Source organism: Rhea americana, unplaced genomic scaffold, assembly GCF_003343005.1.
Source record: "Rhea americana isolate MKP2758 unplaced genomic scaffold, rheAme1 scaffold_114, whole genome shotgun sequence".
NCBI classification, from domain to species: domain Eukaryota; kingdom Metazoa; phylum Chordata; class Aves; order Rheiformes; family Rheidae; genus Rhea; species Rhea americana.
The window spans coordinates 2,735,124-2,761,326 of NW_028185195.1; the positions used below are offsets into that span (position 1 = coordinate 2,735,124).

Consider the following 26,203-nt stretch of genomic DNA (forward strand, 5'->3'; position numbering starts at 1 on the left):
TACGAGGADGATCMGAGGGCTGGAGCAYCTGCCCTGTGAGGAACGGCTGCGAGAGCTGGGCCTCTTCAGCCTGGGGAAGAGGAGACTGAGGGGGGATCTTATCAATGTGTACAAGTACCTGAAGGGAGGGTGTCAAGGGGAYGGGGACAAACTCTTTTCAGTTGTCCCATGTGACAGGACAAGAGGCAATGGGCAGAAATTGAAGCACAGGAAGTTCTGCCTGAMCGTGAGGGGGAATTTCTTCCCTGTGAGAGTGACRGAGCMCTGGCACAGGTTGCCCAGAGAGGTTGTGGAGTCTCCTTCTCTGGAGATCTTCAAGGCCTGCCTGGACGCAACCCTGTCTAACACGCTCTAGGTGACCCTGTTGAGCAGGGGAGTAGGACTAGATGATCTCCAGARGTCCCTTCCAACCTTACTGATTCTGTGATACATATGTATACTATTTAGATACAAAGAGGATTTGTTATCTCTTCTTGGATTGTTTTTTTATTGTTTTATTCCCCCTCCCCAACTAATGCTGCTTAAAACTTTTAGGCTCTCAAGTTATAACAAAGTACAATAGGTTTTAAAGAAAAGTAGAGGGGCATAATTCCAGTAATCTGGGTACAAACATGTAACTCATCTGCTTCCTTGGTGGGGAAATGTGGAAGAAGATAATGAAGTATCTCTGTTAATTTTAATGGATTTGATTTTGATTTTTTGGAATGAGTGGAACTTTGTCATCTGTTCCTCTTTTCTGTTCTCTCATTAATACCTCATTAGATATTCTAACTACTCATTTTTAAAAAATGCTTATTTTTCAAATTGCCCAAGTCTTCACAAAACTGTATTTTTCTGACCAATCTCAAACTCCTCTTCACCAAAGTCCAAACCTTGTAAATCGCTCTGTTTCCTCACTTTGTCTTGGAAGTTAAAATACTTCCTTCACATCCTCTTATTGTCTTTATTAAATCATGTATTCAAGAAGAAAGAGAAGAATTCGACTGTATTCTTCTGTAAGTTTTGGAATTTTCTGCTGATATAGACAGACGCAGAGAGAGAATAATGCATGCCTGTCTCACTAAAAATCACTTCCCAAATCTCATAGTACAAGCCTGGGGCTGAAAATAGCTTATTAGCTATTTCAAACACAAATCTGTGTTTTTCTTTAAGGATTAGTGTTATCATTGAAGCAACTCTGGAAGCATATGTTAAAATAACCRTTCTTTACTAAATGGGGGATTTGGCACACAGATCTTTCTGGTAACAGTTTTCTAGACGAAACCTGAAAAAAAAATTAGTTTAGCTCTARGAGAGGCAATGGCATTGTCATATGCACGGATATATTAAACCCAAAGAAAAAATATAAAATAATTCCACCTCTGTCCCAAGTACGTATTGCTGCATTATGGACAATGGTTTTCTTATTAGGTGGAGAAMACAACAGTATTCATGGAAGTGCATTAATCTTGGAATTAGAGTCTGATAAAGAGTCCAAAATCACAGTCTTATGATTTAACTTAAATCTTGCAAAGACACTTACTTTGAAAATGATTTATTAAGCAAAGCTTTATCTATCTCTACTTTTAAAAATTTTACAGCTTGCTTTTGAAATATGAATACGATGTTCTTTCATATCTATCATTTGGAACATTTATTGATGTGATATTAATTGAAGTAGTTGCATCCAAACTACAGCACAGTGATGAATTATTTTACTTTTTTGATAAATCACAAAATTCAGTAATCTGCAAGTCTTTTCAGAGCATAAATCTATTAAAATTATGTCACTGATATTATATCATTTCATTCAGTAGAATAAGTAATGACCTGTTCAGAGGATAGCACATTTAACTACCTTACTTCATATACTGAAGCATATAAACTAAGAAGCACAGATGTATGCAGTTTTGATAATTTTTATAGTAATATTTTAAAGCAATACCTTATTAATCCCTCTCCTAGTACAATATACATGACAGCATGATCTTTAAATAAAAATACTGATATATGAAAATTGTGCTGTGACTGTATGTGGACCATGACATCTCATATAACAGAGACGGGAAGTATTTCTGCAAAGTCGTGTTTTACAGGTATTAAACTATCAGGTTACAGGGGAGGGAAAAAAAAAAAAAAAAAAAAAGATCTGTATCAGACCTTGTAAAAAATAGAAAGAAAAGAAAAATGTATCTATGACTTTAAGGGAAAGAGAATGGGGAGATTATTCCTTGGGATGAACCAATTCTAATTATATCTTGACAAAAAAAAAATAAAATAATTATTTAAGCCGGAAGTCAATTAAAATAGTCATGTTCTAAAACTCCTTAAAATAGGCTTTAAAAGAGAAGCTTTGACAGATGGAACTTTAGCTGCAACAGCGCAGTTGGGTGCTGTTATAATAGGCAGTTTTTTAATAACTTTGATCAAAGCTTATTAACCAGCAGCACTGAGCCATTGGTGGTTTGGACTACACAAGAGAACTAATTAAATTTAAAGGGCCATAGACTCCTGAAGGCACAACATGTAATCCCCAAGGCAAGAACTTGAACGAAGAGGATGAGAACACTTGCACATTAAAACAGTGGGAAATGGCAAGGTGCTTCCTCTTATTTATTTTGGGTATTATAGCAAGTTTATTAGAACCTATTCTGAATCTGTGTTCCTAAGCAAACATGTAGAAATGTATAACTGTAGAAGGATTCACTTACTATAGAATATTTCCTTACATTTGGTAGCTAATACAGAATAAAAAATTTCACTTAACCTAAATTTCATTCAACTCAGACCAGACCTGTACCCCAAAGAGTAGTAACTTCCATTGATTTCAAAATGAAATATAACTAAGGAATTAATGAACAAGAGAAGATAAAAAAAAGAGAGAAAGCTGACTGTAAATTGGTGCCCAACACCTCATTTTGTCAACAGGCAGCCACATATAATAGCACTGAACATAAAAGTGCACATTTCCTTTCCATTGAATGGCACAGCAGCCTAAAACACGTTCTGATGCTGATATGGAAATCTAGAGATACAGAGCATAGCAGACACCATTCAAATACTCTRTCTTCAACTAGAAAACAAGCTACCTAGAATAAATAAAAGTTACCCATTGTAAATGTTTTTCTCAAACCTAAGGCACTGCTTCACTCCAGCATCAGTGGTGATTAGAACATGCTCTCTAGTCTTTGACACCCAATTTTCAACTCTCACATTGCTCCTGATGATGATAACAATAAATTAGAAACTTATTCTTCCCTGGTTTCTTCCCTTCCTTGCCTTCTGCCTGTTAGATTATTCCTCACAAGTATATGGAGTACAGTCCCTACCGCCTCTTTATGCTCCTGGGAGGAGGAACAACTTTCCCTTCTCTTTCRAACACTGCTGTTTGTTTTTTAATATAGTTCCTGTTAACAATAGAACATGAAAAGAACTAGACTTTAAGTCTTTCCTTATTCCAACCAACATGTTATCTTCTCCAAGCCTACTCCAGTTGCTTCTCATCTGTGTGCATATAATTACTTCTGCTATGACAGAACATAGCAGTCCTAATTAAGAATGATGACACCAAAATGCTAGGCACCAGAACAGCAYAACAAAATCCCTGACCTTTCATTAAGGTGCTGAAGTACAAGACTAGATGTGGTGCAACATGTGGTGGTGAAGGGAAACAAGTATGACAGCACTACACAGTGTATCATCAGCCTCAAACATGAGGCATCTACAAAGTTACTGGAATTCAGTCAAAATAGTAGTAGCAAAAGTGACAACTATATCTGTGGGTTTTTTGCAGCATAGCTAGAATTTTATAAATCCTTGGGGTAAACAAAACAAACAACCCATCTGCTTCTCCCTCCCAGAAATACTCATGCTTCTCCACTTCTGAAGTACTTCTTAGTAGTAGGACTTTCTTCTTGTCCTCCTCTCCATASCAGAAACAGCCACAGCCATTTACAAGACCTTGGCACACAATATACAGCTGCTGCTTAGGAATTTATTAAACTGCAGTGAACGTTTTGTCTCCTTTTCAGTCTCACACCAATAGTACTAACCATTATTCCAAATAAATTTCCCCCATGCACATGGCGTAGTGGACAAAGCTGCTGTACAGAAAGTCATATAGCATTATTTGTGAAATTTGCACTTCTTATGGGTACCAGTAGTTTTCTTGTCTGTTTCATACCAAAATACCTACTAATTCAATATTAATTGGTTCTTTTATAGCACAGAAAGCATTAACTACAACAGTGTGTAGGTTTGAGACAAAAACTACCATGTTACAGTTGATTTTGGCTTAAAGCCATGAAGCAGACATTGCAGTCAAACAGAAAACCATAAATCATATCTATTAATGGTACTGCAAGCACCAAAAAACAAAATTTTAAGGTAAACTTTTAGGTTACAGGTTAACTACTACTGTAAGGAAAAGATCCAGACATAAAATTTATCTGAATGAAGCTGAATAGATAAATGCAGCCTGTTGTGATGAAGAGGCTGAAAACCTATTTGACAGTCTTGCTGAGAATTCATGCACAAGTAAAATACCTCATTTTTGTAGAAGATGCATGAAATGGGTCTGTTTTGCAATTCATCTGATGTTATAGATAAAAAAGCTAGCATAGTAATAGCCAATCCCAATGCCTGACATAACAGAGGCTGTGGATTTCTTTAAATTAATTACCCTATCTACCAAATCTTATCTTTTTATAAAAAGATCTTACCTACAGTAAGTTGCCCCAAATTGTTCTAACAGTTAATCTTCCTATTAGAAATAATGTGTACTTTTTGTCTTCATCTAATTCCAGATATTCAAATTCACTAAACATCTTTATCTGCCAGACAAAAGATCATCTACTATCGCATCTTCTTGCTCTACAGCTTAAGATCATGCATATCATGATACAAGATTCTTCTCAGTATTTCATAGTATTTTGTTTAAGTCATTTACCAGTCCCTTCGTTATCATGTTATCCTTTCCTACTTTTTAACATCTTTCTTCAAATGTGGGTGTCCAAACTTGATGCAACACTGCAATAGAAGGCCAAATCCTACCCTTCTACTCAAAGCCACATGGTCCCTTTCGCCATAACTCTGCAAAACAGCTTTATTTTAACTGCCAATGTCTTTTCATTTTTTTTAATTGCTGCTTACATACTCTTCTTTTGCCCAGAGTAGTCTCACATTAGAGCAGTGGTTGCCTGCCAGTTGAGGCAGGTGTCGTGGGAAGATACAGGCTCCTAATCGGTTAGGCAGAGAGACCAACTGAACTAACATGGCTAAGCCTAAGTTGGCTCCCTWCAACGCCAGAGAGGACATTGCTGCACTCCCAGAGCAGGGCGTAACATAGAGCAGAGCTCAAAGGTTACCCAAGTGGCTCTTTACTTGTTCAAATGGGTCTGCACAGGGAAGGTGATGGTAATCCCATGAGGTACCCAACTCTACACAGGAGAAGGGGCTAGATCGAGCACAGATTGGGAAACTGTTAGCTTTCTCAAGTGAAGTTTAGCTACTAAAGGACTGGGGATCACAGTATTGCGTAATATTAGAATGAATACAATTCGTTTATAGCCAGCATATCACGAAACTCAAACAGGTTTATATAAATTACCTTCAAACTCATACTCAGCAGATACAAGGACTGATAAATTTCCATTTACAATTACATTTTGAGTCAAACTACCTCATTTCAGAATCTATTTATCATGTGCTATGTTAATTTTCCTATTCCAATTTCTTAAATAAAATATGTTGCAGCTCAATGCCTTACAGCCTATTATTTCACTAATATTATTTTTATCAAACAGCTGGTAATCTCATTTTGAGTACCTAGTTTGCAACCTCTAGTTTCTACATCTTTACAACTGCAATTAATAATTCTTACTCTTTTTCTTAATATTTTTCTTCATGTAGACCTGCTCCACCATTTGACATCAGTTCCGCCCGAACGTGAGGGGGAATTTCTTCCCTGTGAGAGTGGGAGAGCACTGGCACAGGTTGCCCAGAGAGGTTGTGGAGTCTCCTTCTCTGGAGACATTCAAGGCCCACCTGGACGCAACCCTGTCTAACATGCTGTAGGTGACCCTGCTGAGTGGGGGGGCTGGACTAGATGATCTGCAGAGGTCCCTTCCAGCCTTACTGATTCTATGATTTTTCAGTGTTGTAAATATTGGAAAGTTTTTTCCAAACCCTCTGCAGTGCCCTYAGTGCCCTGAAAATTCTAGAAGAATCAACACTGGTAGCCAGGCAAAACCCTTAGCCCACTTTTTAAATTCTGCAGCTCATAGAATCCTGACCTGCTAATTTTAAAATATCTAGCTTTTGTAGCTGCTGCTAAACGTGACCTTATTTGCTATGAGAATGGAAGCAASTCATAACAGACTACAGATGCTTCCCTCCCCCCAATATAGAACAAAAATATTTGCTGAATATGCCTGATTTTTTCAGAATTACTACTGAATTTTTGTCATTGCACTAAAAGGCCAGTAACAGCTGCATATATGTTCTCAATTGTTCTCAACCTGATGATTAGTTATTGGCCTTCTATCTCCTGGCCTGAGATTTGTGCCTTTATATTCTTTGGCTTTCTTTAGTCATTTACTGCAGTTGCTACTTTTCTTTTATGCTAACTAACAGCATCTTCCTCCTTTCTATCTTTTGGACATGCACACAYCCAAAAACATTAGCATTTCTTTGTTTTTTATCTACTTATCTGTACAAACACATATATACCTGCTTTCACTTTCCTCCTACATAGTTTCTAAACTATGACTGTTTTTTCTTGATTGTGGCTTTCACCAATACCTATTAAAACTTTCTTAAACATCACCTCATTTTCACTCCTATAGAAAGAGAAACATCATGGAACAACATCTGACCTAGAGTGATACTCACTAGGCAGGTTCATGACAGTGTTGTTTCTGTAAAAACTTTGACTATGTTACCCAAAGGATTAAGTTTATAGCCTTGATATTCTATTCACATTTTGCAGTTGAAAAAACTCTTTGGCTGCAATCAAAATGCTGAACATTTTAATCTCTCAAAGGCAACAGAAGGCACATTTCTTACATCTCAAAAAAAAAAAAAATGCCGTTTCTCCCTATGATCCTGATGATCACTCAGTCCAGTCCCTCATGATTCAATATTGCTTGAGGTATTTTTTGTTGGTCTCATAATTAAGGCTTACTGAATTCCAGCAAAAGAATCAATACCTTCCATTTTACTGTGCCTTTTAACTAAAGTATTTTTCACAGTATTATCTGAACTGACCAAATGTTGCTTTAAAGTAAAAGATTTCAGAACTGAAGAGCGCATTATAACAGAAAATAATTTCTTTCAATATTTGCAGCTTTTTTTGTGCGAGTATCTTTCTGTATCTATCTGAAGCTCTGTCTGCTGCATATTATATTACAAATCTTTCCAGAAACCTGCTCCTATGAACTACAAAGTTGAATAGCACTTATATCAAGGTTTTGAACATCTCTGGTCCCTGATATGCATGGTTAAATGGCTGTAATAAGTAGTTGCCTTTACCTATAGTAGAAATGGAAAGCTCCAGGGAAAGAACCCATAGCAAAATCAGCAAACTTGAAAGAAAGTTCACAATAACTACATGGCAATTGTCATCACATTTAAAGCTTTGGTGGCATTCATCCTATATATTCCAAGTACTTGGTACAATATGCCAAAATGTTATGAGATGCACAGGTTTTTTTATATATAGATCATATTGTAGAAYGGGCAGCTGCTGTACTCCATTTACTTAACTCTTCTCCAATCCTGGAAAAACTAAGTCAAATTAAGTTTTATGAGCAYCTTCATAATGCTAAAAATTCATTGGCAAATTAAAATTAATTCTGCTATAAATATATTTTTGTTCCATTTATGTAATGCAGAATGAGTGCACAGCTCTTGTTATTGYAGTTAAACCTCCCCTCTTTGCTCTTTTTTAAACACCACCTAAACTGTCAGGAACTACATTTTACATTTTAGTAGTTCCCTGTGTACACGTGACTCCTAAAATTTAAAATGGAATTGTTGATTGTTCCGATATTGTTAGATTGTCATTAGTTCTGCAAAGTCTGTAATTTGTCATTTTGAAAGAAATGACAGTTCCTTCACTTGTGCAACATGCTTTTAAACTTCCTTTTTTAATTTGAAAACGTCAGTACTATACTCTGCTTCAAAAAGATATTTTTAAGGCTTGCAGGTTGGCTTGTCACAGAGCAATTTGTCAGGTAGTATTTTGTCTTCATTAAGGTTTAYTCATGTAAAGTAATTTGCCTGTCCATGAAATTCCCCAGTGACAATACATTCTCTCTTACCTGCTGGTAATGAGGACTGTGTTAAATTTTCACTTTCCTCATCAGTGCTGCCTTCATACTCCTCTTCTCTCCCTGTAGCCGTCTGATCTGTAGCAATGCTATCTCTAGCCAAAAAAGAAAGGAAAAAAAAGYTTTTTCCATCTACTATTCCTGTAACAAATTTATKATTATTTCTGCACTCTTAAAGATGAGGAATACATGTCAATACMGTATATGYTGAACAGCTTATAATATTCAGATATAAAGACAGACAATAATAGATAATTAAGCTGAAGGTATAAAAAGTGAGATGAAATTAACAGATAAATTAAGGTRTATCGTATCATTAAAATGATATATCTTCTTTGGAGTTTTTTGAATTAAAAAGTATATCAATACAGATACATATATTACAAGTATTTGGATATTTACATYTCCCAAATGTCAAAAGGAATCAAAGAATTGAGGGAAAGTGCATTTAAATGCCACCTACAAAAATGGCAGATAYACACTGTTTTGGGAAAGTCAACTGCATCCTAAGAGAAAATAATAGAAAAGGAGAGATTCAGTGAATATTTAGTTCCTGGCTACGGAACCCAAAACTGTAGCCTGCTATTTGCARTGACACTCCAAAGAATCCTTTGCTTTCAAGATTAAATTTATTGGTCTGGATAACCAAGCATTTACCCATGAAAGAACTGTTACACCACTCACCCTCACAGCCTAGSAAATGGAAACTAAGCCAACACGTACATCAGATATGGTATTAAGTAACTCCAGGAATTAACAAATACCTTGTACATGGTTGATCTGCTACAGATCCTTTAGCTTCATTCAACAGCTTCTGTAAATTCCTTATTTTTGCCTTCTTTTCATTCAGTACTAGAATAAACCGGTTATAAAGATCTGCTTCTAGTTCTTCTTTAGCTTCCACACATTTTTCCAGTCTACAATGCAAAATTAACTGTCATTTACYTCACACATCATATCATTTCTTTTTAAAGCTATCTGTTTTTTCTGGAAAAGAGTTCTGTAGTGAGGCCAGTCTTYCTCTTAAAGGAATTCCTGTACCACATCATGCACAACTGTGCAACTAACCTAGAATCTTGTATCTGAAAGAGATCGGAAACAGCTTTATTCAGAGAAATGGGCACTGAACTTGGCTATGAAAAAAATACGTCCAAGGGGAAAATGCTTTCTTCATGCTTTTTATTAAGGGTTCTTACACACATGCTTTTCAGGCAACCCGAAATTAAATAGCAAGTGTTCTTTAGTTTCAAAGCTGAATATATCACAGTGGGTATAGCTTAGCAGGATACACATAATGAGATTACAATAGATATGATTAAACTTGACAGGTCTCAAATCTGGCCTGCATATTCTGATTTGCTGTTTAAATATATTTCAGCAGGAAAAAAAGAAAAAAGACGAAAAAAGAAGAGTCCAAAGCGTGCCAACACAGGCTGATATGCCCAGCAAATACTTTGGCAGCTCAGACAGTTTCAGAGCTCTTGCCACTGTCAGGACTCCAGAGGCAGTTATGAGTGACATTTGGACTTTAGCCCAATCATTTTCCATCAACAACCTTGCATGTCCCATTTGGGTGAGTAAGATACAGAAACCAGCTCTTGGCAAAGTTTGACAGACCTCTGAAGCAGAACTCAAAGGCAATCATAATTCCTTAAGACCATTCAAACAAATGTAATATTAACAAATCCAACGCTGTGGATTTCATTTTGAATTGAACAGATAAACAGCTGAGATCCTAGGACACTTGCAGCCCGTCACTAGATAAAAACTTTTTTTTTTTTTTTTCACCCCTGAACTAATCAAGAATTAATTGGTGGAGGACTAAATTTTTACAATACAATAAACAAATAAATAAATTTAAGGCTCTTGATTAATATCTTCAGAACAAAAAAATTCTTCAGGTTTTTAATGCCTTGGTGTGCATCTGTAGGCAGGTCAGTTTCAAGAAAATTAAACCACAATGAAAATACAAAAATAAGAATATATCTATATACAGTTTCATAAACAAAGCAAACATGGAATATAAACAAACATGTTAACACTAAAAGTTAAACACACTAAATGAAACAAGTGACTTACAATCATAGAGTTATTTCTTGTATTTCACAACTTTTTAGTGTCTGGATTGCAATCCAAACATTTTAATAGCTGTGTTCAAAACCAGTAAACAACAAGGAATCAAATATACATCTTGGTAATCTTAATGATTGTGGTAATTATATTATCATACCAAATAGTAGTAACTTGCAAACAAGATTTTTTCCACCAAGAAAGAATCTATGCAAGAGTGGAAAAAAAAAAGTTTAGAGGGCATGCCTTTAGTGTAGAAGGCATATGTATAACAAATTTTAAAATATTAATTTATAAAATAAAAAAATTTCAACATATTTCCTATATAAATACTGTCTATTTTGTTTGGAGATCAAAAACTTATATAAGAAAAAAGACAATAGAAAATAATTTTATGAAGTATTAACTCTACAGTCCTACGCTTTAGGAATATGTTTGATAGTTGATAAATAATTCATCTAATTTAAATGCAAATAGCAGAACATCATTACCATATAGATGGGTTCAATAATTCCTAAATGAAAGATCATATGTACTAATCAACTACCAGGAGACTTTCTACCTATAAATGGAAAAATTTAACTGTTTAGTGGAGAACAAACAGACAAAACACCAAAGCAACAGATAAAGAACCGTAAGTCCTAACACAAAGCCCCTTGACCAACTCATGGAGGGAGAAAGAAAAGGACAAGAATTGCCACTTATCAAACAGACCTCTGGCATGAAAACATGATTTTTTTWAAAAAAAAAAGAAAATAAACTGTTCGTTAAATTGTCATTTGCATGGTTAAAATTAGTTCTTGCTGTATACAGAAAAATAGGAAACAATATTTTTGTGCAAAATATGCAAGCTTGGCTTTATCAAATCATTCAGAAAATGCCCTTCTCCAACACACAGAACAAAACTAATCAAAGAAAATGCTTATTTCTGTTCTTTTTCTTTTGCCTAATGAGCTGGTTAGTGTCAGAGCAGCTGAGGCTAGTTTAAATAGTTACAGTAATAGAGACATTTTCCTAACTTGGCCAAGAAAATACATAGAAGATACATAAGACAGTATCAGTAAGGCCTTTAAATCTTGGAAAGATAACCACTGATGAAAATTCATATAACTCTGTAGGTGTCCACTGAAGTAAAGTTGACACTACCTGGACATTAAGAGCTACAGTATAGAAACACATTGCGTGATCGGGCCAACTTTGTGATTCTTTGGGGACAGGATCTAGAAATAGATACACAGAATACAGGCACAGAATAAAAAGAGGGGTTTTTTTTGTTTGTTTGTTTTATTAACTATTACATGGAAGACACTGTAGGTAAAATGAATTACTTGAAAACCTTTTCAGATTTTCATGTTGTTTAAAGGAATTCATACGTAAATACATTCTTCAGTTAGAGACGTGACGTTAATTTAGCATAACGGTTAACAGAAGGATTAATGTGAATTAATACTAAATTAATGTTGTATTTGCAAGTTATAATTTATTATACAGTACATGACTATTATACAGTACAGTACATAAAAACAAAATGGTAAAAAGCAACAGTCCTCTGCTGTCTGGGAGCAGGGATGCATTAATTATACAATAGCAGGAGCGCGGGGTGGCTTTGGCTGTAAGGCTGCATAGTCTTTAGAAGTCACTCAGGCATGTGTTACCTGAATTACGTGACCACAAAGCAAAGCTAGCTAGGTTTCATTCCAATACCTCATCAGTTACAAAAACAACATTTCATTGCAATTTGTCACATGCTTGTGCCTGTATTTGATTTGTCTCACTGAAATATCAGCTCCTCAGGCCAAATAAAGAAGCTGTTCACTTCAAAGACATCTTTCAAACACAAGAAAAATAAATGAACTTCCAAAAAAGAAAGTTAATGGCTACTGTGCTGCAAATCTGATTTGCATATGCTTTCTAGTTTCTGTATGCTTAGATCTCTCTGTTATTTACGCTTTTAATGTGCCTGATAAGCTCGAACTGATACCAGTCAAAATGCTTGCACAGCCTACTGAAAACAGCTAGATGTAAGAATGGTTAGAATTTGTAATTAAGAAGGTAAGGTAACTGTCCAGTTCTTAAGCTCTGCCCAAACATGTAGAGGTTGTACACACTCCAGCATGTACATGACCTACACAAGTTATTGACATTTACACATTTTTTCCTCCCTCACATAATAGGGAAAAGGAAAAAAAAAAAAAAAAAAAAAAAGCTCCACCATCTCTGTTTCCTATGCCTGTCCTCAGTGCTATATAATAATTACTACTCTTACGTTACCTCTTTATTCCATTTTAGGTCCGCCCTTTCCCCATCACCATTAATAATGGTGGATTGAATCTCAAGGAGCTAATGTTGAAGAGGAAATTTCGAGTACAAAATACCAAAATACAAAATGCCTGCCTTTGTATAAGTTGTTTGTGGTTCAGGTATATCGTCACTATAGCTGTCAACTTGCGTTGTGGTCAACTGTTCTGATTACAGTTTGCCTATACCAATTTTTTGTTTGATACAAACAACATACAAATCAGAAATTTAACTTCTATTCTAATGGTCAAGGAATTATTTTGCTGAAGAGTATTATCCATATAAGATAAAAGCATTGGCTATCCTGCTTTGAAATTTCAAGCCATCCACCTCTGAAGCATGCATGCACATGCATACTGGCACACACCTGCAGCATTTTCAGAATAATCTTTTTGAAAATTTCTATATATACATACCACAACAGGATTCTCCATACATCAGCATTAAAAAAGCTCTTCTATGTAGCACAAAGTAGCTGGACATCGAGAACCTAATTTACTTCACCTCCTTATTAATGACAATAGTGATGTAACTTCAGTGAAATTCCTCTCTGTTTGGATCTTGCTAGTTAGTGTTCTAGGGATTTTTATTTTAGGTCTGGTGCTATGCAGTCTAATCAGCCAGTAAGGCTCATACTTAGGCCATTCATGCATGCATCATCTCCTAAAAACAGAGGGATGTTTGTCCAGACAAAACCCTACATTTAGGTCCTCAGGATGAGCAAAACAATGAAAATTAAGAGTTATTGCTTCTGCCAAAAACACTCTCAACACATCAGAAAGCACACAGCTTAGACTAGACAAACAATTTAGCAGTACGAGGATGCAGGGAATTCACTTTCAAAGGGATTTTTGGCCTTCTCTTGTTTTTTGCCTTTACATGGACATAAACACTTGAAACTCGAGGGCTGATTATGCTTGAGCTGCGAGAGAAAAAAGGAGTGCTATTCCCCACATCTACAAACTTGCTCTCCGGTGTTTCACCTCTCATTGCTGGATGCAACACAGAAGTTGCAGCCTGAAACTATGGCTAGTGACCAAAGATGGAATTGAACAAAACCTCTCCCTAAGAATCTTGCAACCACGTAGGCCCAGCATTTGAGCTAAAAGAGTAAAGAGATACAGCAGCCTAGAGTAGGCTGCAACAAAAGAAAGAAAAAATCCACTATTTAGATGAAAATTACTTCTATTGTCCGTTTACAGGACACAGAGAAAGCTTGCTGACAATACAACATTCAGTATTTATTTTGAAAAGCCATGTTTCAACAACTCAAAATATAAACACACTGCAGAAGCCACCACCTTCAGAAGCCTTAGAACAGATGGCCACAGACAGCGTAGGTTGTCAAGCAACCGTGAATTTTTCTTTAGGGGTGCCCTTTACACTTGCCACACCACCATGGAAATTGATACAAGCACTAATGCCTATGTTGCACATTAGCGTGTAATGCAGTACAGCACACTGGCTATACAATACACCATTGCTCATTACACTGCTAGGCAATAAAACACTATTTAGGACAGCCATATGCTTGTCGGCAACACAGTCAGGAAAAACTGTTATTTTAATGAGGGAAAAACAAAACTAACTCCTCCCCAAAGTCAGCTCTTCTTTTTCATGGTAAATTAACACCAATTAGCTACTTTCTTTAATCCAGATCTCCAACTTGCATACACCGTGCATTTTATGCTMACCAACTAAAATAAGCGTAGATAACTATATCAGAATGCAGCAGCAGACAATTTAAATTATAAATACAATTGGAATTAAAAATATTACACTCTCACAAAATAATGGAACTTTTTCCCATAACAATATACCCATTCTTCAGTTCTGGCTGCTTTGACAAGACAGTTTAAGTATTGACAAGTTATTTCCCACACAAAAACAAAAATAATAAAGTGTTAGCCATGAGAATGACAGGGATTAAGAGGCAGAAAAGGGCCCTCTTGCTGAAGAAAAAGAGGATTTTACAGAAAACATCATGTTTTTTCACTCTATAAAGCTAAAAGAATCTTTATTTGAAAAGCCTTGTTACCAGTTACCTTCTTGAAAGAGGGAAGACAACCACAACTACCTAGGCTGTAAGAAACTGGGCTCAAAATACTTTTTGAAGAGAAAAGTACACACAATGTGTGTGCTTCATTGAGCATATAACTTGAACAGTGCCCATCAGTAAAGCCTGCACCAACAGTGTATGTACTAGAGTTTCTAGAGAATAACCTATGAGTATGCTTTTAAACTTACCGTTTCTCCACGTCATTCCAATCATTGAAGAGCCTTTCATTTTCTTTTTGCAGGTGCTCGTTTTCGGCCTGAAGTCTTCCTAAGCAGTCCAGGCAATGGCCAATCAGCTCTTTAATCACTTCAACTGGCCTCGAAACTCTCTGCAGCTTCAGAGATCCAAGTCTAAACTAGAACAAAAGGAAAAAGTGAGTTACCTCACCAGTACTAGAAGGGTCACAAAATCCCGCTTCTGAAAAACATAGACACAAGCTTTATTAGGGCAGACATAAGGAATATGTTAGTCTTTCAGTTCAAAACATTATTGTAATAAATTTGCCATTTTACATGCCAATTTTCTATGCACTTAGTACATGTTAATGGATACCCGTCATACAAAAAGCACAGGACGTCAGCACTGATGTACGCTATGATGGGTACGAAAAGAGATGCAATACGCTATAGCAGCAACCTGGTCTGGTACWGAACAGAGTGCAGTCAATGGTATAAAGGTGCAACTAAATGTTTTAGGTAAGAGGCGTTTCTGATGGAATGCAGAACCACAGGAACTGAAAACCTTATACTAAAAACATTGTTCTTGCCACCTGCTCAAAGAAATATCTAGCTTACTGCCTTTCCCAGGAACCACAGCAGCAACTCAATCACATAAATACTACTGATATATAAAATAAATATTAACTCTTTGATTTAAAGTAACTTTATAAATGCCTATCTATGATCTTTACACATACCCAAAAAAAGGAAATCTTTCCCACAGGTTTTCTCCGTAAGGGCTCAGTCACAAATTCTTAAAACCTAAATCCAATGAAACAGGCAACACCAACATTTTCAGTGAGATTTAAGGACAGGATCTTGAATCAACAGTTGTATTTCTTGAACAGTGAAGATGATATACAGAACGTACAAGTAGTCTGAACACATTTGTTCTGACGGGCAGAAGACTGTTGTTTCTACAATGCTCGGGGAGTAACAGCTAAACAATATGCACAAATAAGTATCAACTAAGCTATAAACATTCAAAGCACAGTGAAGATAAGATGCTCGTGATGACTGACAAAGATGTTCATGGCGACTGTTTGAGGCAGCTAAAGGAAGAGAATATTGGGCTTGCTTGAACAGGGTCCCAAATACTATCTGAAGAAAAGCAAAGCAGAGATGAAAGAACTGCCTTTGGTGCTCTCACGAGGGTAGACAAAGGGGAATATAAACTATCTTAAGGTGCACTTCCACTGCTTTTTAAGCCTTCAGAAGCCATATAACACATTTCTGACACCTCTCTCCAAGACTAGCAGCACATGCTTGCTCCTCCATTAAGGAAGYACCACCATTTACTTGCCTGACTTGGCAAAAAGCTAGTTCAGGGAGCTGATACAGAGACATGCAATTTGGGCTAGACCACATGATCTGGATTTTGGTCAGCTTAAACTATTATGGAAGCAGATTTTTCAGGAATGGAAGCATCAAATGACTTGACTTTGAAAATACTTGCTGGAATATAGAGTTAGTGAGGAATGCTTGGAGGGAACCTGGGAGATTTTGAAAGCATTCACAAAACTGTTGTGGTATTTCTCTATGTAATTAATTATATTCCTCTTTTTGACTTGAAGACGACATGGCAATAACATCTTAAAAAAATCACAAGTGGTACATGCTAGGGAAGAGTTTGATCTGAATTGTTGTATCTCACCTACTAAAATTAAAAAAAAAAAATCAAATTTCATTCGCTTTTCTCCTCACATTAGTCCATTTTACTCAGGAACACATGGCAAGTAAATAAATTAAATAAAAGTTATCCTTGAAAAAAAAGTATTTCTTAGCACTTTTTAAAAAGTGTAATTAACCACTGCTATACATAAAGTTTTGCTGAAAAAGGTTGTGTAAAAACCTGCTCACAAGGATTTTAAAGGTACTATTTGAAACAAGTAACAGTTCTTAAATCTAGATTAGATAATTTATCTGTGGGAGGCTCTGCAACTACCCATGAAATCATCACGAGCTTCTTCGGTAAGGCAATTTTATCAGCACATAAGGCAAAACCAAAAGTTTAATTTCAGATTAGCCACTGACTTTTTCTAAATTCATGTGGACAGTCTGTAACATACTGTTTTCCTTTAGCCTATGTACATTTGATTATTATAGTTAACTGTAATAGATAAGAGATGCATTTGATTTATTTTTGGAAATAAGATTACATTATCAGTAACCCACAGAGTGACGTGTATTCCCTGGATATCACACTTGCTGTTTGACAGCATTAACAAAGATGGACATTTGTGTAAAGGAAACTGTTTTTCATCACTTGCAAGCCACCACCAAGCTATATGGATAAAGAATTCATGCCACACTTAAATTCTAGCCACAGAGATAGARAAGCACACTAGCATAGATAAATAGAAATGCAGTCTTCCACATTCTTATATTGCAGAGGCAAYAGGAAGAAAAGCTAAATGCTTCTGCCCTGTACTTTTAATATAATCAATTAAGATAARGCAAATGCAAATAATCAGGACAAAGTCACGTTGTCCAACTTACGGTTTACACAGCTCAAGACAATAAAATATCAATACTCCTAAAGCAAGAGAATGACAACACATTTCAACTGAAAGCTTGGTTCTACTCAGTCAAAACTGTGCTAAATACACAGCTAGACKTTTCAAAAGTATGTGATTATAAGCAAACACCAATCCAGCCTCTTATTTAAACAAATTGTATAAATCAATTCTGCTAGTGTAAAGTGGAGYTTTGAAACTGCAAAACACATCCTCCGGGAACACTTTCATAAAAAGAATTCTGAAGGCCTGTGTGGAAAGAGCGCATCCTTTATCATAAAAAAAGGAAGAAATCAAATCAGGCTTCTGGGCACACTATCTTTTTTGATGAATTCTCCAAAGAGAGGCAGGGGAGAGGTCACACTGCAGACAGCAGAGGCAAGAAACGCATTCCAGCCTGATTACCTACTGCTGATGTGCCGGCRAGAGAGGAGGTGCTGGGCAGATTTCCTACACCCCTAGCGAGACGCACTGAGTTAGCTGGCTGTCTTTCTAGGTGTTCGTTTCAAAGTCCAATCTTACTGTGACAATGCTGGAACTGAAAGCAACTCCTTATACCGTGTGCATACCAACCAACACAGTAATAGACAGAATTTAGTCTTCATAAAGCAGTAACTTTTATATACTTTCTTATATGAAACTTAACTGCAATGATTTCCATGTCTCATATATTATGATTGTRGCTGCTTCTAGAAGGTCCACAAAAGGTAAGTAAAGCAAGACTTTCCATAGGCAGGTGCTTGCATGTCAGCAGAAAAAAAAAAATCATGATACTTCTGCAAAATGCCTATTCCTCCATATTTTTTTYCCCCCATCATCTAATGTTAACAGAACACAGTTGCAGAAGCACATTACTCTGGCTACCTTGCAGCTACCGCCAGCAGGTCAGTGCAAGAAAAACATGCAAGGTTTATTAGGTTATAAKGCCCTAATTAACCCAAAAGCAACATGATACTGGATGTGTGTTTTTTGCTTTGCCCTCTTCATACAGAATGAGTATACAAGGTATACTGAAAAGAGTTTTTTCCCTGCGTGTTCCATATGAAATTATTCATTACARTGAGCTACTATACTGCCAATTTAACAAACAGAAATGCTAACTGCTAACAATAGTAACATTGTTATCTGAACAAATTATAACTKCTTGGCATTTGCTCCTGTAAAGAGCCTTGCGCTGAGAGACTGATAAGCCAAAAAAGCAGCCAAATTCATTTCATTTCTAAAGTATCACAGCATTCATAAAACAACATAAAGAAAATGAAGTCTTGGGACTCTTCCACTCTGAAGTCCTACTGGGATCCCAAACTGGAAACCAAACTGGTAAAGGAGTAGATAGACAAAATAACAAAAGTTTCAGATCTAAGGATTTTAAGTTCAGGATAGACTTGTAATTTGCAGCACTGATTACGATAAAATTCTGTTAAAATAAAATGTTTGAAAAGAAGTCAGAAAAAGAAAAGGAGGGAGAGGGGTTTTGTTTTAAAATAGTGCTCTTCTTGTATGCAGCTAAAATGAGGATATTATACTCAGGATAAAATGAGGATAATATACTGTCCTTCATTGCCAAAACAGCTGTAGTGAGTTTGGAAATAATTCTACCTAGACCAGCAGAAATGATTAAAGGTCAAGATAGCACTTAAAAAAAAAAAAAAAAAAAAAAAAAAAAAAAAAAAAAAAAAAAAAAAAAAAAAAAAGTAAGAACTGAAGATAAATAGATCTTCCTTACTGCATGAGTGAAAGCTGAACTTTGACACTTTATTAAACTGATTTTAAATATAGCATATCTGCGATTTGGCTCACTTTTCCCCTTAAGTGTACTAACTATCAATTTTTTCAGGCTGATTTTTTTTGTTTTGTTTTTTTAATTCCTGCACATTACTAAAGTCTCTCTAGATCAATTTATACTTCTTGCTATTCACCAGCTGTTGCAGCTCTCTCTAGCTGTGTGTCATCTGCAGATATAATTAATGTACTYTCTACTTCCTCTTTCAGATCATTCATGAAAATACTATGTAGAACAGTGCAGCACTAAACACTTCATTCATACAGAGAATGACCAGATCTGGTAGAGGTCTCAATGGACAACAGGCTGACTGTAACTGATAAACTGCTCTCCTTTAATATCTTTAAGTGTTGCTTTTTTAAAGATGAAGATGAATAGAGAACCATTTAAAAAGTTATGTCACCTTCATCAGAAATCATACTCAGAACTTACCCATTACACCAATATTTTAAGCTAGAAATAAAAAYGCAAACTAAAAGCTTATGAAGAAACTTGTTTTCCCATCATCACCTCTCTTCCCACTCAGATACTGACTGCCTTATAATTTACAGATGAAGAAGCAGCTACTCTAAGACAGAAAGWTTTTTGAAACAAAATAGGAAACTTCTCTGAAACATTTTTGTTTCTAATAATGTTTATTGGGAGATGTTTCACTCAGGAAACACACAGGTCATTAAAATGTGAATCAAAACATTTTTTTATGGAAATTTTTAAAACTATATGAAAAATTACTTGTTTCTATAGCGGTGGTGAAATTAATTTTCATTTTCTGCTCAAAATATATAAATATGCATAAATAYGCTATATAGCCTTGGCATTACTATATTCCCTAGCATTGAAAGTATCATAGATACAGCGGTAAGTATTGGAAGTCAGGCACAGAAAGACATTTAAACAACTATTTCTGTGAGCTCTCTTCCGAAGCAGAATCTGAATCTAGACATTAACACTGTGGGCTAATTTCCAACAACAATAAGTTTTCATTCTGACATATCAGTCTACAAGGGGAAAAAAAAAAGAAAGAAAAAACACKTTGAAACTTCCCATTGCATTTGCATTGCTGGCCATGATTTCTCTCTATACCACTTGAGAACCCAGACAATTCCTTTTAACACTATTATCTATTTGTCTCCAAAATTTATTTAGGGTATTATATACTTTCTATAAGCTTGATGTTATGTCACAGAAACCACTCTGACACTTGATTTAGACATCCATATTTTGTTCTCTCTCATCCTGGCAGGCAGCAGCAGCTGTATATTGCTATCTGTCTTCTATTTATTTTATATACTTAAATCCTCATCCATAACATCTTGCTTTTGTTCCTCTATTTCGAAAATWATTTTACAAATCATTTTCACAAATGGTGTATTTGCAGTTACTCTAGATCYGATTTTGAAACAAAAATTCTCCTATTGTGTGAACTAATTCATGGAGTTTTAATTGCAGGAATTCACCTATAGCCTATAACWAAATTTGCTCAAACTCACTTCACTTATTTTCCACTTTTCCTACACAATTTGGCCTGGGACTCGGAGATCTGTGCACTCTCCCTCAATCACTTTGTTAACAATCAGCTGGGTTAGCACAGCTAGTAAGTTTTACATACTTGCAGACAGTTGCTGCCTCCCACAACGTAGTGTCTAAGCAAATGTCCTTTCACCAGGGAAATATCAATGAAGGATGTGAGGGGAAAAAAACATCCACACTGGCCCACCAGCACGGAGCAGCTGCGTAGTCTCTTTACTATCTTCATCACGACCTGCAGCCTGCAGGAGYAGATGTGATCCCTGCATTGAGGCAGTAAAGCCCCACAGACTGATGTAACACAGACCCTTTGGTCATTGCCCTGTCCTGAGCATCCCTCAGCACCTTTCCTATACTAAGAGGGAGCTACAGTGGACAGATATTTCTAGGACAGAGATTCTTACTAAAACATGGTCTTTCCACGTTACCTAGCATGCCCATTCAATGGGCTCTTTGGGAACTATGGAGGAAGAATCAGGGTATTTATTTTCATCATTACAGAGCCCATAGTCTGAAACAGTACATTTTCAATCATCAAAAAAAGTCTTAATAAATCTTTAAAGCCAAATCACCACACACACACATGCACACACACACAAATCCTTAGGATAGCACTTAATTGCACCTGAACTTACGTCACATCTGTAGGATTTCAAACAATCTAGATTTACCAGAAAATACACAAAAATTCCAGCAAAATTAGTTTTATGGTTGTCTAAACCAATGGTTTACTTGCTTATTTTTCTACTCTTGCATAGATTTATACCTAGAAAGCTTTGCTACAATAAGGCATTAAAAACTACCAGCCAAACTTTCCAGAAGTGACCTAATGGTGACCTTGCATATGATAAGTACTGAAAGTAGATTCTTTATCAGACACTTAGAGATTAGCCACATCATACAGAACAACACTGAATCATTGCCAATGCTATGGTAACTTAAAAGAAAGATGCCCCTTGCATCTTGCATTAAATTAGGCTGTGTAAGAGACAGTAACTTTCTTTCCTCATTGGAGAGCTGAATTTCTGGCAAATAAGATTTAAATATTTATAGACTTACCATTGTTATTACTGGTTAAATGTCAGCAACTTGGTCTACTTTCTACAAGGACAGACTCTGATCTAAAATGGAATCAAGACTTTGATTAAAAAAAAAAAAGGAAGGGTTTCAACTATGAAAACTCATACACATCTAGAAGAAGAAAATGTCAATGAAAATTCATGTAGAGTTAAACAATATGACYTATAAATGAATGATGCTGACACTCAGCTGCTTACACAAAGGAAGTATTGTTACATATTTGAATCTGGAAAGCATTATACCATTTTTATTTCCTAAGTCAATCAGTGAGTGGCCTTGATTTTTTAAAGCTGTGCCACTGTTATCTCCAGGGAAATCATTCAACAGTAACCATGACATCCCTGGGTGTGGTAAAAAACTGACTACACTAGACTTGCACAATACAGTGATGACAATATGTGAAAGCAGAAGTTGCTTTTGTAACAGCAAACTCTAAGAAGCTAGAAAACTTACAAAGTACCCGTAACAACCAAGAAATCTTGCCAGTTACATCAGTCAGTATAAGAATATGCTCATGAGTTACAAAATCAAACTGAAGAAAAAATTCCTGCCTTTCTCCACTCTTGCCTTTACCTCCAGTAATGTTACGAGAAATGCATTATTTCATCCAAAGAAAAATATATCTCCCTTCTTGACGAAGGCATGACAGCCACCTATTCTGAAGAAAATCTGCTGATATAAGCAATTGCTATTTTTCCCTCAGGATTTACTACAAACTGCACAAATCTTCCACATAAATTGCCTTCATACTTGCTCCACATCAACTGATTAAATTCCATCTGGTTTCATTAGTTTGTATGGCAGGGGTTCCCAAATATTTTGGAGAGTGCCTCACTGTTTCTCACATCCTCAAACCCACACATTCATGGCACCATGGCTCCCTTATGATTGCAATACATGCAGGCCAGATCTGTACAGTAAACTCAGTAGAGCTTGGAACATCGCCAGGTACTAGAATACAACTGTCTATAACACGAGAACAGCCACAGCAGACCTTTGGCCCATGTCAGCTAGCACCTTACCAAGCCATTCCCAGGTACACCCTAGAGCACCCCAGTGACCATTCCCAACAGGCAGCTTGCACGCTGCCACCCTGCTTTGGATGCTAAGAGAGTTTAGTCATATGGACGTTGTCTGTCCYGTTCCAGTTGGCCACTATGCTTGGGAACATACCCAGGAAAATGTAATGTACTAGTCTATACACAACCACRGCAGTCACTGGAACAGCCCTCTATCAGGTTTACAGCAGAAGCAACTGTATTTGATTAGATTATGAAGGACCAAGACACACTGCAGAAGGAGCTTTCAAATTTCCCTCTTGAGGGAATGTCCAGACTCTGAGGAAAGAAGCAAAAATATGGCTGAAAATTCTCTGTCAGTTCCAAGTCTTCTCCTCTGCCCCTCATGAACCTGTGCAAACTACATTGCAAGCCAGACTGGAAGCAGATTCTAGACTGCCAATGCCTAGACCATTTTCTTAATCCACCCTTTGTCCATCCATGCAGACCATAATGGCTTTGAATACAAGAATACCATGGGAAATAGTGTTGAGAGCCTTGCAACGGTCCAGGTAAGCAACACCCGCCGCTCTCCCCTTGTCCGCAAATCTAGTCATTTTATCACAGAAGGTTATCAGGTTGGTCTAGTCTGATTCATCTTTGCTAAATCTATGCTGACAGCTCCCTGACCTTCTCCTTCATGCAGCCAGAAATGTGTTCCAAGAGGAGTCCCTCCCCTCTCGCTGTTGGAGACCTTCCCCAATCTCCACGGCTTTTCAAATAAGAAAAAAAGTCTTACAAAGACCAGTCTTAGCACACTTGAATGCGGCCTGTCCGGTTCAGAGGACTTGAATAGGTTGTTACACTGAAGAAACTGCCTGTCTCCTGCTGAAAAATCAGTCCTGCTCAGCAGTTTAGATTTATTATTATTACTTGGATTTCCCTGAAATTCTGTAAGCTCTACAGAAGTGCTGCATTTTGACACTCCATATTTGAGATCATTTGAGCAAGAAGTTAACATAAATTTCCACTGCCCTGTTCAAGAGGAAGAGAAGTTCTCTGAAGGTTTAGATATTGTACCAAAATCTGAGCATTTTCCTGAGACCTCAGTTCAGACCAACTCTTTGTAATCACAGGAAACAGCATCACATAAGCCCTTTTATAAACAGATCGAAGTTTCCAGAAAAAAAAATAGTTTCTTGATTTCATTAGTCCAGTTGGAAAGCTGTTCAGCACATTTCTAATTTGCTTCCTAAACAAACACAGGCCCAATTTGTATCCATTTGCTCTTGGAGCAACATTGTTCTTTAGCTTACAGAGTTCTCCCTCCCTAGTGCTCAGACAGAGCTGTGGTTATTTATAGATAATTATTTTTCTCTGCTGGTCCTCATCCTGTTAAACTACAGCTAAAAGCAGTAGCTTTGACTGCTTATATGGCCTGCTCTTCATTTCTCGTATCATATAGGTTATGCTTCCTCCTAAACTGAATTTGCATTTCTTGACTGTGGATGAGCAGATTTGTATACATAACTCTCAGTTTATACCATAAACAAGTAAACCATACAAATGCATAGAAAGTAAACATGGAACTTGTATTACTTTGCATATCATCAATATTCATTCTACTTTCATATTTCATTTCTTTCCCTCATCCTATCACATTTACTCAGTGTGTAAGAATCACCCGGGTATGGAGTTTATTGGTATTTCAGGGAGCCCTGAAAAGAGGTAAAGAAAAATAAGCACACCAGATACAGCTTAAATAAGTATATATTTTTTATACTATGCTATGTTGATAAGTAAGAGTAATTGTGTGTGCCAATAAGACACTTATCCAGCAGCAAACTACTTGTTCTCTTTTATCATTTATATCTATGCATCTTCCTTTACAGTCTTCGTTTCATCTTTAAACTCAGAAACATCACATTTCACATCTCTGTGGAATAGACTACTTCTCTGAAGCTTAATCCCCCCAGTGCTGAGAGGGTCTTTAGCTACTGATTTTTGACAGCTGTGACACAGTCTGGTCCAGATCTCGCCAGGCTGTGATTCACTAGCTTAAAGCACTCTGTAATCATTTTTCCAAACTTACTCTAAAAATTGTGCTCATGAGAACTTTTGTTTTTCCATTAACAGTAAGAGGAACTGATTTCCTGTGAAAGGCTACATACAATAACACAATCTTCAAATGCTTCCATTAACTTGGCACTCATATGTCTCARCAAAAGCCCAAATCATGTCTTTATATAAATGAGGTGCATTTCAAACATAGAATGAACTGAGTAAAGTTAAAGGAAAACTGCAGTGAAGCAATGTTCATCTTTCAAGCTGCTAAGCTACAGAAAACTACTACTACTTTTTCCTTGATTTTAATTGCCACATACAGCTGAATTCTTTGAAATTAAAAATATACTGAACACTAAAATGCAGAGCAACACTCAGCATCTGAATGTTAAGCATTTCTTCCAATACTTTGCCTATGATAACAATATTCAATTTCATTAATAAAGATCTGAGTAATTGGAGTAAATAAGTGAAGGACAAAGTAGTAGAAAGATCATGTGCATTAGTGGTAAATTAGAAAAATAAGTATGGAGCAGACAATTATAGATTATAGTTCCACAAATAGTGATAAAAAATGATTATGTAAAGAACAAACAACGCAAGTAGTCACTGGAATGGTGGTTGAAATTACAGTCTCATCATGAAGACTTTGGCTGGTTTGTATTTTATTCATACATCCAACGATTATAGCTTATTTTGTACTTCTCCTCCTTTACTGTTCTCTTCTATACTTCAGGTAAATACTCTCCATGTAACTCCCTACGTTATCAGATTCTGGAACAAGTTTGCAAAGACAACTGAAGCAGGCCTTCCTTAAAAGAAATTTTTTCATCTTTTCCCTTAGTAATTCAACAGCTCCAGGAATAATCAGATACTTTCCTACCTCCTTTAATAACAAGCAGGTCTGTGAGCAATGGAACTACTGAAGCCTGGTTTCCTACAGTTAGGACTCTTGTGCTGGATCCCCTGATGTCTAAGGAGGTGTGAAATGCAGTCAAGGCTTTTCCCTTATTTGGGGCATTCATAACTTCTTTCCCATGAGGATTCGCTAGTGTCTAATAACATAGTTGATCTCATTCCAAAGCTTTTTCCTCAGCAGACACATGAATAGGGTCTCTTCTCCATCCATCCACTTGTTTCCATGAAACTAGCAGGAACGTGATATCTTTGAGACTTCTACTCCTGTCAAATCTATTTGAAATTGGCCAGTAGTTTCAAAAGTTATCGTGGGAGGGAGAAGGACGAGGTAAGACAACTGGCAGTCAGTAGAGGTGCATACAG

The 26,203-nt window shown here is 36.5% G+C and overlaps 1 protein-coding gene across 6 annotated transcripts in view; it reads right to left on the bottom strand.

Moving 5' to 3' along the window:
* The window catches only part of XRCC4 (X-ray repair cross complementing 4), a 254,847-nt gene that overhangs the window by 89,377 nt on the left and 139,267 nt on the right, over positions 1-26,203 (bottom strand). For 5 of the 6 annotated variants that reach the window (XM_085316854.1, XM_085316892.1, XM_085316870.1 and 2 more), the window contains 3 exons: positions 14,925-15,091; positions 9,074-9,226; positions 8,301-8,404 (listed from right to left, as the gene is read on the bottom strand). In XM_085316854.1, the coding sequence (XP_085172980.1) occupies positions 8,301-8,404; positions 9,074-9,226; positions 14,925-15,091 (424 nt within the window). The remainder of the gene's footprint in view (positions 1-8,300; positions 8,405-9,073; positions 9,227-14,924; positions 15,092-26,203) is intronic. The other variant, XM_085316886.1, reaches the window with a different exon arrangement.